Source organism: Pithys albifrons, chromosome Z, assembly GCF_047495875.1.
Source record: "Pithys albifrons albifrons isolate INPA30051 chromosome Z, PitAlb_v1, whole genome shotgun sequence".
Lineage (NCBI taxonomy): Eukaryota > Metazoa > Chordata > Aves > Passeriformes > Thamnophilidae > Pithys > Pithys albifrons.
The window spans coordinates 51224352-51239454 of NC_092497.1; the positions used below are offsets into that span (position 1 = coordinate 51224352).

A 15103-nucleotide genomic window follows, 5' to 3' on the forward strand; every position below is an offset into this window, starting at 1 on the left:
AGGTAAAAGGTAAAATCAAAAATTAATATAAAATACAGAGTTAGTACATTTCTGATTAAATATTAGTGAAGACCTTATGATTTTATGGAGAAGGGATAAAATCTTTTTTCTTGAGGGGTCCCTGAATCAATAGAGAAAGTTCTCTCTGGCTATTAAGTGTGGTTTCATAGCAGAGATCAAAATTCTTCCAGCCTGTGTGCTGTCCACTGTTTGACAGGCAGTGTTGAGTTCTTAAGACTTTGATTTTCTGGAAATGCTTATAGCTCGTAAGTTCTCCCTGGCTAAAGTGTGGTCCTCACAGGAAGGCTGAAAACCTTTCCAACCTGTGTTCTGTCCATTGTTAAACAGGCAGTGCTGGGTTCACAAAGCTTTGATTGTTCTGAGGACGCTCATAGCTACTAACTTTATATTAATACAGGTGGGTGTGCTGGTTTAAAGACAAACTGACAGGAGAAATGAACCCAACACAAAAGAGATTATAAGTCAGAGTTACAATTTAATAACAATATCACAATAAATGCAATGGCACAAAGAGAAATTGGGTTTAACCCCCAAACCCAGCAGTCTAACCCAGCCCCCTGGGGCACAAACACAGTGGGGTTTGGTGGCCCCTGTGCTGAGCCCCCCGTGGTTCCTTCGAGTCCAAAGGAAAAGGAAGGGACAAACCTGTTGGTGCAGATGATGGCACAGTCTGGTGGAGAGTGGTGGGCACCTCCTGTCCAGGGTCTGATCCTCCTCTGGATCCCATGAGTGGTTCCCCAAGTGCCCAAAGCCCAAGATTCTCTCCCCTCAGGTGCAGGTGGGAGCCCCCAGTGCCTCCCCCAGGGCAGGGTGTGGAGGTGCCAAGGAGTCCCTGGAGGGCAGTTCTCCCAGCTCCTCTGCCAGGCTTCTTTCCCAGCCAGCTCCCAGCCCGAGGGCTCAGCTGTGCCCTGGGCAGCTGCTGCCAGTGGGCCATTGGGAACAGTTCCTGGGCAATGGCCCAGAGGGTTTAGAATGCACAGCTTTGGTCACACCCACACAGTGATAAACTGGTCCCACCTGCTGAACTAGGACAGTTGGACAAGAAATCTTTGCATTTCTGCCCTCTCCTTTCATGTGACACAGAGCCAGTACCCCTGGCCCCAAGGCAGAGCTACTCCTGGCCAAGGCACAGCCCGTCAGCCACATCTACAGCTCCTCTGGGATAACTGTGAAGAAAAGCCTGTGGGGAACAACAGCAGTGGCAAGAGGAGTGAGGATGTGCAAGCACAGACTTGCAGAGCCTGTGCCTGTGCAGCTGGAGGGGCAGGAGATGCTTGTGGGGCAGGAGGACCTCCAGGCACTGAGCTGAGATTCCCTTGCAGCCAGAGGTGAGGCAGCTGTGCCCCTGCAGCCCCTCAGAGCCCATGGAGTGCAGAGATCCCCCTGCAGCCCTGCAGAACCCTACCCCAGAGCAGGGGACTCCTAAAGGAGGATGTGATCCCATGGGAAGCCCTCCTGAAGCAGCTCCTGGCAGGACCTGTGGCCCCATGGAGAGAAGCCCATGCTGACACAGGTTGGGTGGCAGGACTGGTGAGCCTGTAGGAACCCACACTGCAGTGGCAGGAAGGATCAGTGCATCTGTCCAAGGTTCAAACAAAGGAAGGAGGTGGTGGAGGGAGGAGTCCTTCAGGGAACTTTTCTCACTCTACCAACACAAAAGTTTCAGGTGTTGTAGTGCCAGGACTGAGAACAAAGGAGTGGTTGATGGCTCCAGATTCCATCTGAATGGAGGGATGGAGGTGAGAAACAGATCCCCAGCACCTGAGAGGAGGAGAGGCTTTTCCTGGGTGCTGCTTCACTTTGTTTTGGGGCAGCTGCTGGAAGAGAGCCACTGCTTGCTGAGCTGGTGAGAGCTCCTTACGGCTCTGCTCTTTGCTTTTCCCCCTCCATCTCTGGGCACCCTGAGCTTCAGAGAGAGAGGGAAGAGAGAGGAGGTTTACAGCTGCTTCAGGACACACTGCAGACCTTTTTCCTGGGGACTGGCTTGGACTGCAAGGAGATTTCTGGGAATTACCACCACTCCTCAACTCCCAGTGTTTTCTTCTTTTGAATAAAGAAGAAGGACAGAGAGAGAGTTTGCTCTTCCCCATGGAAAAGGCTCCATCTTGCACCACGTGAATCCGACACCCCCCTTGTCTCTGCCTTGCTGGGAACAGACTGAGGGTTCACCTCGTGGCTGAGGTGTGACACTCACACTGTCCATAAATATAACTCTATCAGGAGGAACCTACAGTATTTAGGAGTTGGGTTTTTTTGGTGCTGGGGGAGTAGTCTACTCTGGTCTGTTTATAGTTATGTCTATATATATATAATCGTAGAATGGATTGGGTTGGAAAAGACCTCCGAGATCAAGTCCAACCCTTGCTCCAACTCCAGTCCATTTACCAGGTCATGGCACTCAGTGCCATGGCCAATCTCAGTTTATACAGTAGTTAAGAAAAGTTATCCTTATATACATTTTCTAATTAAAGTTTTTTAAAAATTTAATAAGGGGTGATGTGGTTATTGAGGAGGAATCCTCCCCTCTGTCTTGGTAAACATTTCAGTTTCCCTCAAACTAAGACAGCATCCTTCAGCTGCTGCCTGAGACTTCCAGACGCCTTTTCCCCTGTTGGGCTTGCTTGCCTTTCCTCTACACCAACACATTTTAGGGATTGTTACAAAGGCTCACAACATCCCAGGCAAACTCAGGAGGATTGACTGGACATTTTGAACCAGGATACTTAAAACCTTGGTTTCAGCAGAAATGCTCTGACACAGTCTAATGCCTTTCATTAGAGAACTGTCAGGGATGCTGCCATGGATTGTAGTATCAGTGCAAGGGCTCATGCAATCTTTGCTGTGGAATTGCTCACATCTATCTCTTCCATGCTGCAGACAACCCCTGTATTTCCAGTGCAGGGTGTACAGAGTGTGGGGTGTGGTTTTTGGAATCAATCACTACGAGGTGTTGTACTATCTGGAATGATTTTTCTCTCAAAAATTTAATGTTTACACTCAGTAGGACCTCAGGATTTAAAAATGCCTGCCCTTACAAAGAAGTACAGAATGCCTCATTTATTGTGCCACAACAGCTTTTTCATACACTTCAAATTTGTACTGGATCCCATTCTCTTCTTGGATATCAGCAGGCACACCTGGGTACCTAGGGAGAGAGGAGAGGAAAGGTAAAAGCCAACAAGTAGGTAAAAATATCATGACGCTTTAGCTGTAATTTATCCAATCAACCAGAAAAGTGATTTGTTTGGAAATGAAAATACTGTCCTTAGAACTGGTATACTATGTAAAAACTGGTTTTAGGAATCATATTAATACTACCTGCAACTTGTACACATATCTTTCACTTGAAGAAAGCATAGTCTGATGCAAAACAAACCCTTAATTTTTGGCTTAATCAAAAAATCCCCAGTATTTTTATTAAAGCTTCCAACAAAGCCAATATTCAAAATGCCTGCCAAGGTACAGAACACTTTGGGGTTTTCCTTTGCTTGCTTTTCCTCATAAGGTTTAGAGGAAACACAAAGGACAAGGTTTATTAAAAGTTTGCAGCAGATTCTTAAAGCAGCTGACTGCAACCATAGAAAAAGTTCCCCTATATACCAGACTGTCTAAACCAATTTTTATTAATAGACATGCTCAAAAATCTTTTCATCTCCCTATGTCAGAATGAGGATTTTGTACGAATAACATTGACTGAGAGAGAATACATTTGAAATTTCATTTGCCAGTTTGATGGTGCCAGGTTTCCACCTTAGAGAGGAGATTGCCTGGTACTTTATAACATGTTCCAAAGCCAAACCCTTGATTTCAGTTCACTGTCCAAAAGCAATGTACACCTAAGGAACAGCCCTGGGGGAGAGAGGGAGCTCTGGGTCAGACCTCAGGGCACTCAGGTGAACACAGGGCAGCTCAGAGTATGTTGGAGTTGGTGACTTGTCCTCCCCACCCACCCTGTTTGTTTCTCCTGCATTCCTCTTCCCTGAACTCAGTGCTGTGCTAATCCATTCCTGTGCCTCTGCAGAGACCTCCACTCCCCACAGCTCCTGTTTCTTCCAATGCTGGTCTAGAACCAGCTGGGAGTCAAAACAGGAGCAGCACCAAGAGGAGGAACAGGTCTTGTCCTTCCTTGCTCTTGAGGCTGGTGGCTGAATTTTTGCTGCTTCCTCACTGCCTGTTGGATATTGTCTCATTGGAGAGGACATAAAAGCATGACTGGCTATGACAAGGATAAACAGAAGAAACCACAGCAAAAGGCACAAACTCACAGTTCAGTGTCTTCTTCTACTACATTTGTTAGGAATAAGAAATTCTCTCAAGAGAAAAGGAACCTTAGAAACCAATAATGCTCAACCCTTTCTCATGAAACATTTTTCATTTGTCTTTGGCAATTTATCAAAGACATTCAGAGGCCAAAGACTATTTACTGTGCACACATTTAGAGTTACAAACCTGAGAAAGTATCTGAGTAATTCTAACCCCAGAAACAGTCTTTTGAAGAAAACTGATGTGTGCAGTTCTTTATTGTGAGGATTATGGGAAGACTGAAGAACACAGCAAGTTCCAAGAACCTCTGTGCAGAGTGAGATGCAACTCCAGGTTGTAAATAAAGTTTTCTGGGGGAAAAAAATCACCCCTACCTCAAACCAGCACAGCCTTAGCAGGACCCTTGCACATTCAAATTAGATTATTCTGAAACAAACCTAGTGTGCAATCTGATACTTACTCTGTGAGAAGTTTGTAGTCTTTAGAATTAATTTCTGGAAAAAATGTGTCACTTTCAAATTCCTTCAAGATTCTTGTCACAAACAATCGGTGATTAACTGGCTTCTCCATTGCTGCCTTTAAAAACAACAGAAACTCCAGCACTATTTATGCAGCACAGGATTTTAGCAAAGCAGTGAAAATTACACTCTAAATCTCATCTTTTAGATTCTGCTCCAGAGCACTTTTTAAAGGTCTCATTTCACCTTGTGTCAGTTCTATCTGGTAAGTGGCAGCAAAACCTATTCTCAGACTTTGGGTTATTTGACAGAAATTAGGAAAAAAAATTAAATAGCGCTGTGAGAAGAAAGGAACAGTGTGGCCTACTTGGCAATAAGCAATTTCTGAATTAACACTTCTTAGAGAAACAGGAAGGTTTAGGTGGTGGGAGATGCCCTCACCTCAATGTCATCTGTTCTGATATTTAATTACTATCACTGCTAAGGATTGATAACGTATTTTTAGTCTGCCATTAGTTTGAAATTCCAGATATCAAACTGCCTATCAGTTTAACTTCAAAGTTTGATGTCTGGATTGTAGCAACATGACAAAATACATTGAAAGTTTTTAACAACAATGTTTCTAAGTTCCTTGGATGAAAAATGTTAAAATAACACTTATTAGGAGAGTTTTTTCACTAACAACTTCAGGAGTTAAAAGTTTGAGACATTTTGTTGCCAGATCAGGCTGGAACAGCACCTCTCCAGGACTCTGTGGCATTAAAATAACCCACTAAAAGCTACATTGGTGCTGGTAGTTACAATTATTTTCGCAAAGCCCATAGCTGTTCCTCCCTTTCTCTTAACATGGCAATGAGCATCAATCTTTGATCTTTGTGGAGGGTGACTCACCATGCATCAGGCTATTAGGTACTACTTGGACAAGTACAGGAACCAAGTAACAGCAAATGGGATCCAATAAAAGTAATCATTGTCACTGGTGAGAGGTTATTTTCTAGAAAAGCTGCTCGATTACTAGAGAATGGTTAAAAATTTAAGTGTTAAGTCACAGCACACCAGCACCCAACAGCACTTGAACTGGTGTTGGTCCAGTTCCCATATAAATACCAGTAGCTTTATTTGTTTAAGGGTGGGAGGTAAGAGGAGAAACATACACCTGCAAAATAAGAGAATAATAATGTGCTCCACAAGTAAAAACATATTGTATTCTGCAAACAGAGATACTTTGGTTTTGTAGTAGAAAAATTTGACTTCCTATGGACTCTGGAATTCACCAGAAAGGCCAGGGAAGAGCACACGGACCATGGATGTTGCAAAAAGAGCTGAATTTAGCCCAAAGAGACCAGATAGGGACCTCTTTTCAGGTAAATGTTTCATTAGATGAGTGAACCAACCACTGTGTAACCATCCACTCATTAATGAAAGAAGCACAAATGCTTCCTCAGTTTGCAGACCAGCTCTGGGGCCTGTGTGTGGAGGTGACCCATGGACAGGAAACAACAAACAGAAAAGATCTTGGGGAAAAGCAACAGGCTCAAGGTGGTCCTGACCCACAAGCTGCTCCTCAGCGGCTGGAATGCCCAGTGCCATGGCAGGGACATGGAGCAGGCAAGGAGAAACACACTGTGAAGTGATTCCACTTTCCATTTCACTTGGCCTGTTCTGGTCAGTGCCATTTTCCCTCTATTGGGATTTAAGTAAGGAGCTGAATTATGTCACAGGTTGACACTGACCTGGCCTTGGCCAGTGCCCACAGCCCTGTTTGGTCATCCCAAGGCTATGTCTGACTCTGTTCTGATCCTGCCCATGGACCTGTCTGGTCATCCCAAGGCTACGTCTGACTCTGTTCTGATCCTGCCCATGGACCTGTCTGGTCATCCCTATGTCTGACTGTCCTGATCCTGCACATGGACCTGTCTGGTCATCCCAAGGCTACGTCTGACTCTGTCCTGATCCTGCCCATGGACCTGTCTCCCCACCTCAAGCCCCTGTCATCCCAGTTACTGCCCCTGTGTTCCAGCTCCTGTCCCTCTAACAGCACTTGGTCTTCCTGTTCTCTGACAGTAACTTCAGATAGTAAATTTGGTATCAACATGAAACCCCTCATGTGTGGACCCTCCAGGAACCTGTTTGGCAAGAACTGGGCTCTGGCCCTGCCTCTGCCAACTCCTGCTGTGCACCTGGCAGGATGGCAAAGCAGCTTTATCACAACTCTGTCATTTCCACAGCATTTCAAGTAGCTCCTCACCAACTCTTGCCCTGGCCATCCCACTCCATCTGTTCCACACACTTTTGGGACAGAAGAGCAGTTAGAGGATGCACACTGCTGAGCTGAAGGAATGTTTTACAGGCTATTTGCACAGGCATTTCATTTTTCTTACAGCCTTAGCAGTATGTAAACACTTCACTTCTTTACTGTAAAAGATTAATTCCTAAGACACAGAGTTTGTGAAAGGCACAAACTGCAAAGGCAAGAGATACCAGAAAATGTATTTTCCTACCCCACACAAGGCATAGTATCTGCCCTAATTTGACACTAGGAGCATGACAGCACTAAAATCCAAGTGCCAAACAATAAGTGGATTTTGTTTCCCACCATACTTTTAATGAGTAAAGGACAGTGAAAATGTTTCCTTCACTATTAAAAAAAAAAGCTTTATAGTTCTTAACAATTCAATTAAGAATACAGGGACTGGGAGCAGTGGGGACATCTAGTTGCTGGATGGGAAAGCAGAGTGCAAGCTTTAGCCATGATTATCTCCTCTTATTGAGAAGATAATCATATCTCCTCTTACTGAGGAGATAATCATATGACACCATCACCCACCAGCTCTCTCCAAGCCCTATTTTCTTACCTCTACACATGCATAAAGGGTCATACTCTGGCTAAAAATGCTCTGTTTTTTTCTGTTTTCTTTTTTCACATCCTTTGCAAGGTCAGTCAGCAACCTCAGTAAAATAAACATACCAATATGGGTTCTGGCTGAAACCCCAAGCAATCCAGGTGCTTAAGAAAAGATCTCAAAAGTACAAAGCCTGTATGGCAGTGGCTCATTGGCCAGAGCAACATGTGGTTACTTGGACAGGTATTTCAAACACAAGAGCTGAAATCTCACTTGCCAAGACTTGCTCTGCTGGAATTGCTTCGCTGGAAAAGGACTTTCTGAAGCAAAATTATCAGGAACTTGAGCCATCCTCACCCCACCAGAGAGATGTACCCCAGGAGTGGCTGACTGTACCTTGTAAACTGAAGTGCCTCCAACGATCCACACCATGTCTACTTTGCTTTTTAACTCTGGTGAATCCAAAAGAGCTAAAGCATCATCCAGACTTTTGGAAAGATAATGTGCTCCTTTTGGGGTTTCTCTGGAAAAAGGAAAGTTTTATCACTAAGTAATTAAAGGGGAATTCATCATCATCACCAATATAATCTTAACACATAATGTGTTTTGCTGAATTCACAAATAATAATTTACATTAATTAATTGTTTTGAAATGCCTGTTATTGCCAACTTATGTTAGAATTCTCATCTGACTGCAGGGTTGTTTATCAGATCTCAGATTCATCATAATTTAAGAGGCATTATAAATTATATATCTGAAATTGTAGAACACATTTTTGAAAAAGCATAACTGAGAAATTTACATATCTATAAAATGAAAACACAATCTATAAACTAAGTTCAGATAATTAAATACAGATAATATAGAAATTAATTACAGATTTTTACCTGAATTTCAAAACATCAATATTTCACTTAATGAAAACAGCTGATAAGCCCCAATTCCCTGCCCATCCACATATCCAGCTGCAAACCCACCAACATCCTCCAAAGCAATAGAAACTCTAAGTGGATGTTTTTGTTTATTAACATGTGGGTGACTGTGGGTGATGCTTTCAAAATGAGAGCTTTGAAAAAGGGCAGTTCATCCACAAATCCTAATAAAAATAAACTTCCAAAAAGGGATTGAGAACCACCAATCTGAGCAGGAACTAGAGAAATGCAGTTAAATACATGAATACAAAAGGTTACTGACAACTGCCAAATGGTTTGTGAGTGAAGCCAGAAGCAGTACTTATGATGCAAAATAATGACAATTAAGCTTGTGAATTAATTTTTTAAAAAAATTAAAGGTAAAGTGGTTATAACACTCAGAATCAGCAGCAGAAATGCTTCCTAGCCAGATACCAAAGATGATACATTTGGAATTACCGTATGTTGTATTGCCACAGGTATTTTTAGGTGCTGAATTTTTATTTGTTTTACAGGTCTATTATTCATCATACTTACTGGAGCTCCCTGCTGAGCACAATATTAATTCTGTCTTTCAAAGGACGGTTCTTCTCAGGAATGGAGAACCAGGTGTTTTTACCCATTATCAGAGCATTCTGTTTACCTGAGTAGGATAGGAAACACTAATTTAAATTTACTGTTTAGTGACAGTGTTGGACTTTCCCTTCCCCTCCTAAATGCCTCATCAGCAGTTAACAAAAGCACAAGCTCAGGCTCCAGATCTCTAATCGGTCACATGTTTGTGGCCTCAAAGGCTTGCCAGTCAGTTGACCCCAAAGCAGAATCCCAGACTCAGAATCCCAGACTGTTCTGAGCTGGAAGGGACCCCCAAGGATCATCGAGTCCGGCTCTTCAGTCAATGGCCCACACAGGGGATTGACCCCATGACCTTGGCATTGTTACAGCCAAGTTTTAACCAACTGAGCTAATTTCAGTTTCATGCAAATTTATAAAATCATGATTTTTAGAACATTCTAGAACAATTTTTAGAAATTAAATCTAAAGCTGAAATGCAACAGGTGTTCAATCATTCTAAAAATTCACCCATAAATACAATTTCTGACCAAACACAAGAATTCATGACCTGATCATCTCTTATACACACACTGCTAAGAAGAGAAAGGTTTCCCTTTATGAGGAAATGGAGTTGTCAGAGAAATAAACACAGAGGCTGAGGGTCAACAGAGGCAATGGTGACATCCCTGCTGTGAAGATTTATGGCCGCAAACTGCACTAAGAGGTCCAGTTATGAAACAACTTAGCTGGCTAACATCTAAAGTCACAGCTTACCAAAAGATCTGCAGGCAGGATGGAGCAAATTTTTTCTTTTTACTCGTATTTTAAACATTTTTTTTTGATCACAGGTTGTTTGTGCCAGGTAAGATTCAAAGTGCAGACATCTATAAAGACTTACACTTGTGTTCTGTCTTTTTTAGTACAGAAAAGGTTGCAGTGTGTTGTATCAGATCTCCAAAACATAGATAAAATCCTTCACTTAAGACTGCTGCAAAATGATACTACACATTCCTTGTGGATTATGGAACAGACCTTGTAAGTAAGAAAACAGAACAGGTCACCTAACTAAAACAAGGGAACACTTCAGGCTGACCAGGAGTTTTAGCAAACAAGTGAGTTTTAACAGGGGCATGAAAATAAAGAAACCCAAGGAAAGAGTGACCACACTGGGGAATGTTTGCTGTGTGGTATCAGCAGGGTTAGGGTTTTCTGGCACAGAGGATAGCTCAACACGCTGCAAACCACGAAAATTACTGTCACAAGCGTCAGAGGGGTGGAACAAATGGCCAAGGCAAACAAGTGAGATAAGCTGAGGCAGCCTGAACAAAGCAAACCACCTCTGCTCATGTGAAACCACCTCCAGCATGTGAAAACACCTCCATTTCTAATGTGGGTTTCCAGGCAAAGACGTTGTTGGTAAAATGTAAGTGAAGTCTTCTACTCTTTGGAGGAAACAGGACGTGGGAATCTCTTTTATTTCCAGACCAGCTGCACCCCCGAAACACCTGAAGCCCCTTGGTTGCTGATCTGACCCAAAGGATTGATTTAGCAGGGGTGAGGCACAGACAGGTGAGGCTCGGGAGGAAGGGGATGTGCAGGGCAGGGCTGTGATCCAGGGAATGTGCAGTGCCTGGTACCACGCACAGCTCCGCCTCACCTTCCACACGCGTCGTGCTCGTCATCCTCTGGAAGTACTTGTACTCGTTCCTGCGGGAGACAGGAACAGCGTTACAGCGATGTCCCCCAGCAGGACTGTGTTCCCCGGCAGGACTCTCTCCTGGCAGGGGCGGTGCCCCCCGGTGGGACACTGTGTCCTCAGCAGAACTGTGTCCCCCGGTGCCACTGTGTCCCCTGCCAGGGACAATGATCACCCTGCAGGACTGTGTCCCTTGGCAGAGGCCATGTCCTCCCGGCAGGACTGGGTTCCGCTTTAAGGAGCGATGTCCCCCGGTGCGACTGTGTCCCCCGGCAGAGGCGGTGTCCCCCGGCCCGCTCGGCGGTACCGATGTCCCCTGACATTAACGATGTCCCATGGCCACTCCGTGAGAGCGAACCTCCCCCGACCCCCCCGCGCAGCTCCCGCGCGACTTTGCCGCCTTCCCGCCGCTTTCCCGCCTTCCCGCCGCCGCTTTCGCGCCGGTTTCCCGCCTTCCTCCCGCTTTCCCGCCGCCGCGCTCTCAGCGCCTACAAGTCCCGGCGGGCCCCGCGCCGCCCCACAGCGGCCCCACAGCGCCCGCCGGCAGGATCGCGGCGCGGAGCAGTCCGAACGGCCGTACCTGAGTGGCGGCCAGGGCAGGTGCCCGTCCTTGCCGATGCCCATGTTCTGCCCCACGGCCACGATGGAGTTCAGCGAGCGCGCCATGGCCGTGCCGAGCCGAGCCGTGCCGTATACTGCCGTGCCGTATCGAGCCGTGCCGTGCGGGGCGGGACAGGGCGGGCGCAGCGGCCGCATCCGGCGGGGGCGGTGCCGGGCCCGGTGGGCCAGGCCATGCCGGGGCCGCGGCGCCGGGAGCGGGGCCGCACCGGGGCCGGGGCCGGGGCCGGGGCCGGGACCAGGACGCAGCTCGTGCTCAGCAGGTTCTTCGGCGCGGCGGCGACCGGCGGGCAGGGCGGCTCGGCCCTCAGCACGGTGACCGGGGCGCGGGGGCGGGAGGGACCGGGCACGGCCCGTTATCCCGGGATGAACGGGTGGGACCGATAGTGTACCTGAGGAACACCGGGCAGCTCGGAGAGCATCCCGAGCGGGAGGAACAGCTGGACACGGTGGCCGTGAGCTGGCAGTGCCCTGGGGACAGAAGGGACGGGGGATCCTGGGATGCCTCAGGAAGAGTGTCAAGCAGAGCAGGGAGGGGATCCTGCCCCTCTGCTCAGCCCTGCTGGGGCCACAGTTGGAACAGGGTGTCCAGCTCTGGGATCCTCAGGACAAGAAGGACCAGGAACTGCTGCAAAGGGTCCATTGGAGGCCACAGGGATGGTTTGGGCTGTGGAGCATCTCCCTGGTGGGCAGAGCCTGCGGGAGCTGGGCCTGGTCAGTCTGGAGAGGAGCAGATTGAGAGGGGACCCATCACTGCACACAAACATCTCCAGGGGTGGCACAGGACGGTTCCACACTCTGCTCAGCGGGACAGGGACAGCACGAGGAGCAATGGCCATGAACTCCAGTACAACCAGTGCCCCCAGCATGAAGCAGAACTGCTTTGCATGGGGGTGGCAGAGCCTGGCCCAGCTGCCCAGGGAGGGTGTGCAGTGTCCCTGTTGGGGACATTGCAGCCCCCCTGGGCACGGCCCTGTGTCACTGCTGGGGGTGCCCCTGCCTGCCCCCTGACAGAGGGGCTGTGCTTGGGAATTCTCAGCTCTGACTTGCTGTGTGCAAACCAGGGCACAGAAAGGGCAGGTGTTGTGCTGTGTGTGGCACACACTGAGCACCAGGGCCTGTGCAGGGCTGAAATAAATGGGCAGTGTCAGAGTGAAATTACTGCCTTGTGGCACACTGAGTAATGAATCTGAACTTTTGGGCAGCTCTGGCATTCAGGAGGCTGGGCTCATGGCCCAGGTGATGGAGCCCAGGTGACTCCAGGTGTGTCTGCTGTTGGGACAAAGGTTACAAGAGCCTGCAATGATCCAGCAGCCTCTTTGTACCACCACTGCTTAAAAATTGTCTCTCGGCAACTAGTTTTCATTCAGAATTTATATTTTCTACTCTCCCTGCAGTTAAAGTTTTCAATCCCTTACACCCTGGGGTGGGTGTTTGCTTTTTCCACCTGTGTCTCAAGTCAACTGCTTTTGTTACCATTTGGAGTGGTGATTGCAGCTTTCTTCCTATCCAGAGAAAGCTTTTTAATTAGTGTTAGTTTGGTGGTATTTAACAGTAGTCTTGGACACTTTGCTGCTGATATGGGCTGTGCATATGGGTAGGTTATGTAGATGTTGGGGGCTTAGTTGGTGAGGGTGGAGCTCCTGCTTAGTTGTAAGGAATTTGAAATGCCCCTCTTAAATGATCTGGCATTACTATAGGAAATGTGGATTCAGGCTGCTGAAAGCACCTGTTATGTGCTTATCTGTAAAGTGTTTGCGTGTTGTTGGAGTTGTAAGTTCTTTATACTTAGTCAAACTTCTTGCATTCTGTCAAGCAATAGATCAGTGACAAAGCAGCATAAATCGTGGAATTTTTAGTTTCCATAGTGTTCAGAATGCCTGTGTCAAAAGTCATCTAAGGAGCAGTGGTCCAAAGTGCTGGATTCTGTACAAACCCAGGTGCTTACAGGCAGTTTAGTCTGGATTGACAGAGAAGAGCAACGAGGCTGGTGAAGGGACTGGAGCAAAACTCCTAAGGGGAGAGGCTGAGGGAGCTGGGGGTGTTTAGCCTGGAGAAGAGGAGGCTCAGAGGTGACCTCAGCACTGTCTGGAACTGCCTGAAGGGAAGTTCTGGCCAGGTGGGGGTTGGTCTCTTCTCCCAGGCACTCAGCAATAGGACAAGGGGGCACGATGGGCTCAAGCTCTGCCAGGGGAAACTGAAGTTGGAGAGCAGAAAAAAATTCCTTGCAGAGAGAGTGCTCAGGCACTGGAATGGGCTGCCCAGAGAGGGGGTGGATTCCCCATCCCTGGAGGTTTTTAACCTGAGCTTGGCTGTGGCACTGAGTGCCATGATCTGGTAAAGGGACTGGAGTTGGACCAAGGGTTGGACTCGATGATCTCAGAGGTCTTTTCCAACCCAATCCATTCTGTGATTCTGTGACACTTCTAGGGAGATGTGAAGCAGGTGCAGGTGATCCCATCAGTGCTGGGGTTCAGAAATGGTGCCTCCTGGGGGTGAACAGCCAGTGTCTGGCAGGGAGAGATCTCTGGACTGTGGGAGTGAGCTGTGGTTCAGGCACAGGTGGTGTCTGTGGTGTGATGGGAAAGTCTGTTAAACGCTGGTTCAGTTCTCTGCCACAGAAGTAGCTCTAAGCTGCCTTTTGAAGCCACAGTAGCTGCAGGTGTTTCTTTTCTAGCACAATGTGAAGACAGAATGCACTTTTTCTCTTCCTCTTGTAGCCTTGTCTTCTAGAACTGTTTTATACACAGAAAATGTAGGTAGCTAAAACAGTTAGGGATTTTGTATATGGTAAATTATTTTCATAGAATCCCAGAAGGGACTGGGTTAGAAAGGACCTAACACTTGTCATGGGAAGGGACACTGTCCAATAGACCAGGTTGCTCCAAGCCCTGTCCAGCCTGGCCTTGGACACTGCCAGAGACAAGTTATTCAATATTTGCCTTATCTATTTGTGAAATCCTTGGGTGCATTATTGTCTTTCATAGAGGCTGACAATGAGAAACAGGGACTGAACTTCTTTGTGTAATTCACATTCCAGGCCTCTGAATGTGACACAAAAAGGAGCACATCAACTGAAGACTATGAACCTTGTGAAAAGAAGACCAAGGCACGACAAATCACTCTAGAAGACATCTGTAATCCCCTGAAGACTCTGGATAAAAGTGAGTTGACTGTAAACAAACCTCCCAGCATTGGCAGTCAGGAAATAGTTTGTCATTGTCAAATGTGAAAAAAGTGTTTTGGCAGATACTTTGGGAAGTGTCTCGTGAGTGTAAGATACATCCCTGAAGTGACCATACTCCTGTATGGTTTAAGAACCTTTCTGTGACTCAGAAGGTAGGAGGAATCTGAGCCTTGCTCCAGAATTACTCTGCAAATCCCCTTCAGCTGACTCAGCTTTAACGGGTTGTTCAGTCAGTGAAGGACAGATGTCCAGGCAGAAATGGTGCAACTTTGCTTTCTGTGTTGGTTTAACTTGTTCTGGAGCATGACTGACCCCTGACAGCTCTGTGGAGACTGGTTTGCCACTGGGGTACCCAAAGGCTGCCCCAAAGTAAATAGCCCCTGTCCAGTGCTCTGACCTGGGAAACAACAGCCACTCCATTGCCTCAGAAATGCCTGAGTTCCATCTGGCTTTGAACCAAGAGTTTAGTAAAATAATGCTAGTACAAAAACAAATCAGTGTATAGAAAGTTCCTTGCACCTCATTTAAAACAATTAGCCCCTCTGTGTTT

At 46.9% G+C, this 15103-nt stretch overlaps 2 protein-coding genes across 3 annotated transcripts in view; one reads left to right on the forward strand and one right to left on the reverse strand.

Moving 5' to 3' along the window:
• Nucleotides 1-2986: 2986 nt before the first annotated feature.
• On the reverse strand, nt 2987-11493 carry DHFR (dihydrofolate reductase). 2 transcript variants are annotated; one of them, XM_071580144.1, is made up of 6 exons: nt 11329-11493; nt 10710-10759; nt 9035-9140; nt 7982-8108; nt 4745-4860; nt 2987-3166 (listed from the first exon to the last, which is right to left on the reverse strand). In XM_071580144.1, the coding sequence occupies exons 1-6, from the start codon at nt 11412-11414 to the stop codon at nt 3079-3081; spliced, it is 573 nt and encodes a 190-aa protein (XP_071436245.1). In that variant the 5' UTR covers nt 11415-11493; the 3' UTR covers nt 2987-3078. The 2 variants fall into 2 exon arrangements, with proteins under 2 accessions (XP_071436245.1, XP_071436246.1); XM_071580145.1 differs by lacking the exon at nt 11329-11493 and adding an exon at nt 10924-11094.
• Nucleotides 11494-11517: 24 nt separating this feature from the next.
• Nucleotides 11518-15103, forward strand: part of MSH3 (mutS homolog 3) — a 101724-nt gene continuing 98138 nt past the window's right edge. Inside the window, exons 1-2 of the mRNA XM_071580143.1 lie at nt 11518-11681; nt 14407-14530. Coding sequence (XP_071436244.1) covers nt 11541-11681; nt 14407-14530 — 265 coding nt within the window. The 5' untranslated portion in view covers nt 11518-11540. The remainder of the gene's footprint in view (nt 11682-14406; nt 14531-15103) is intronic.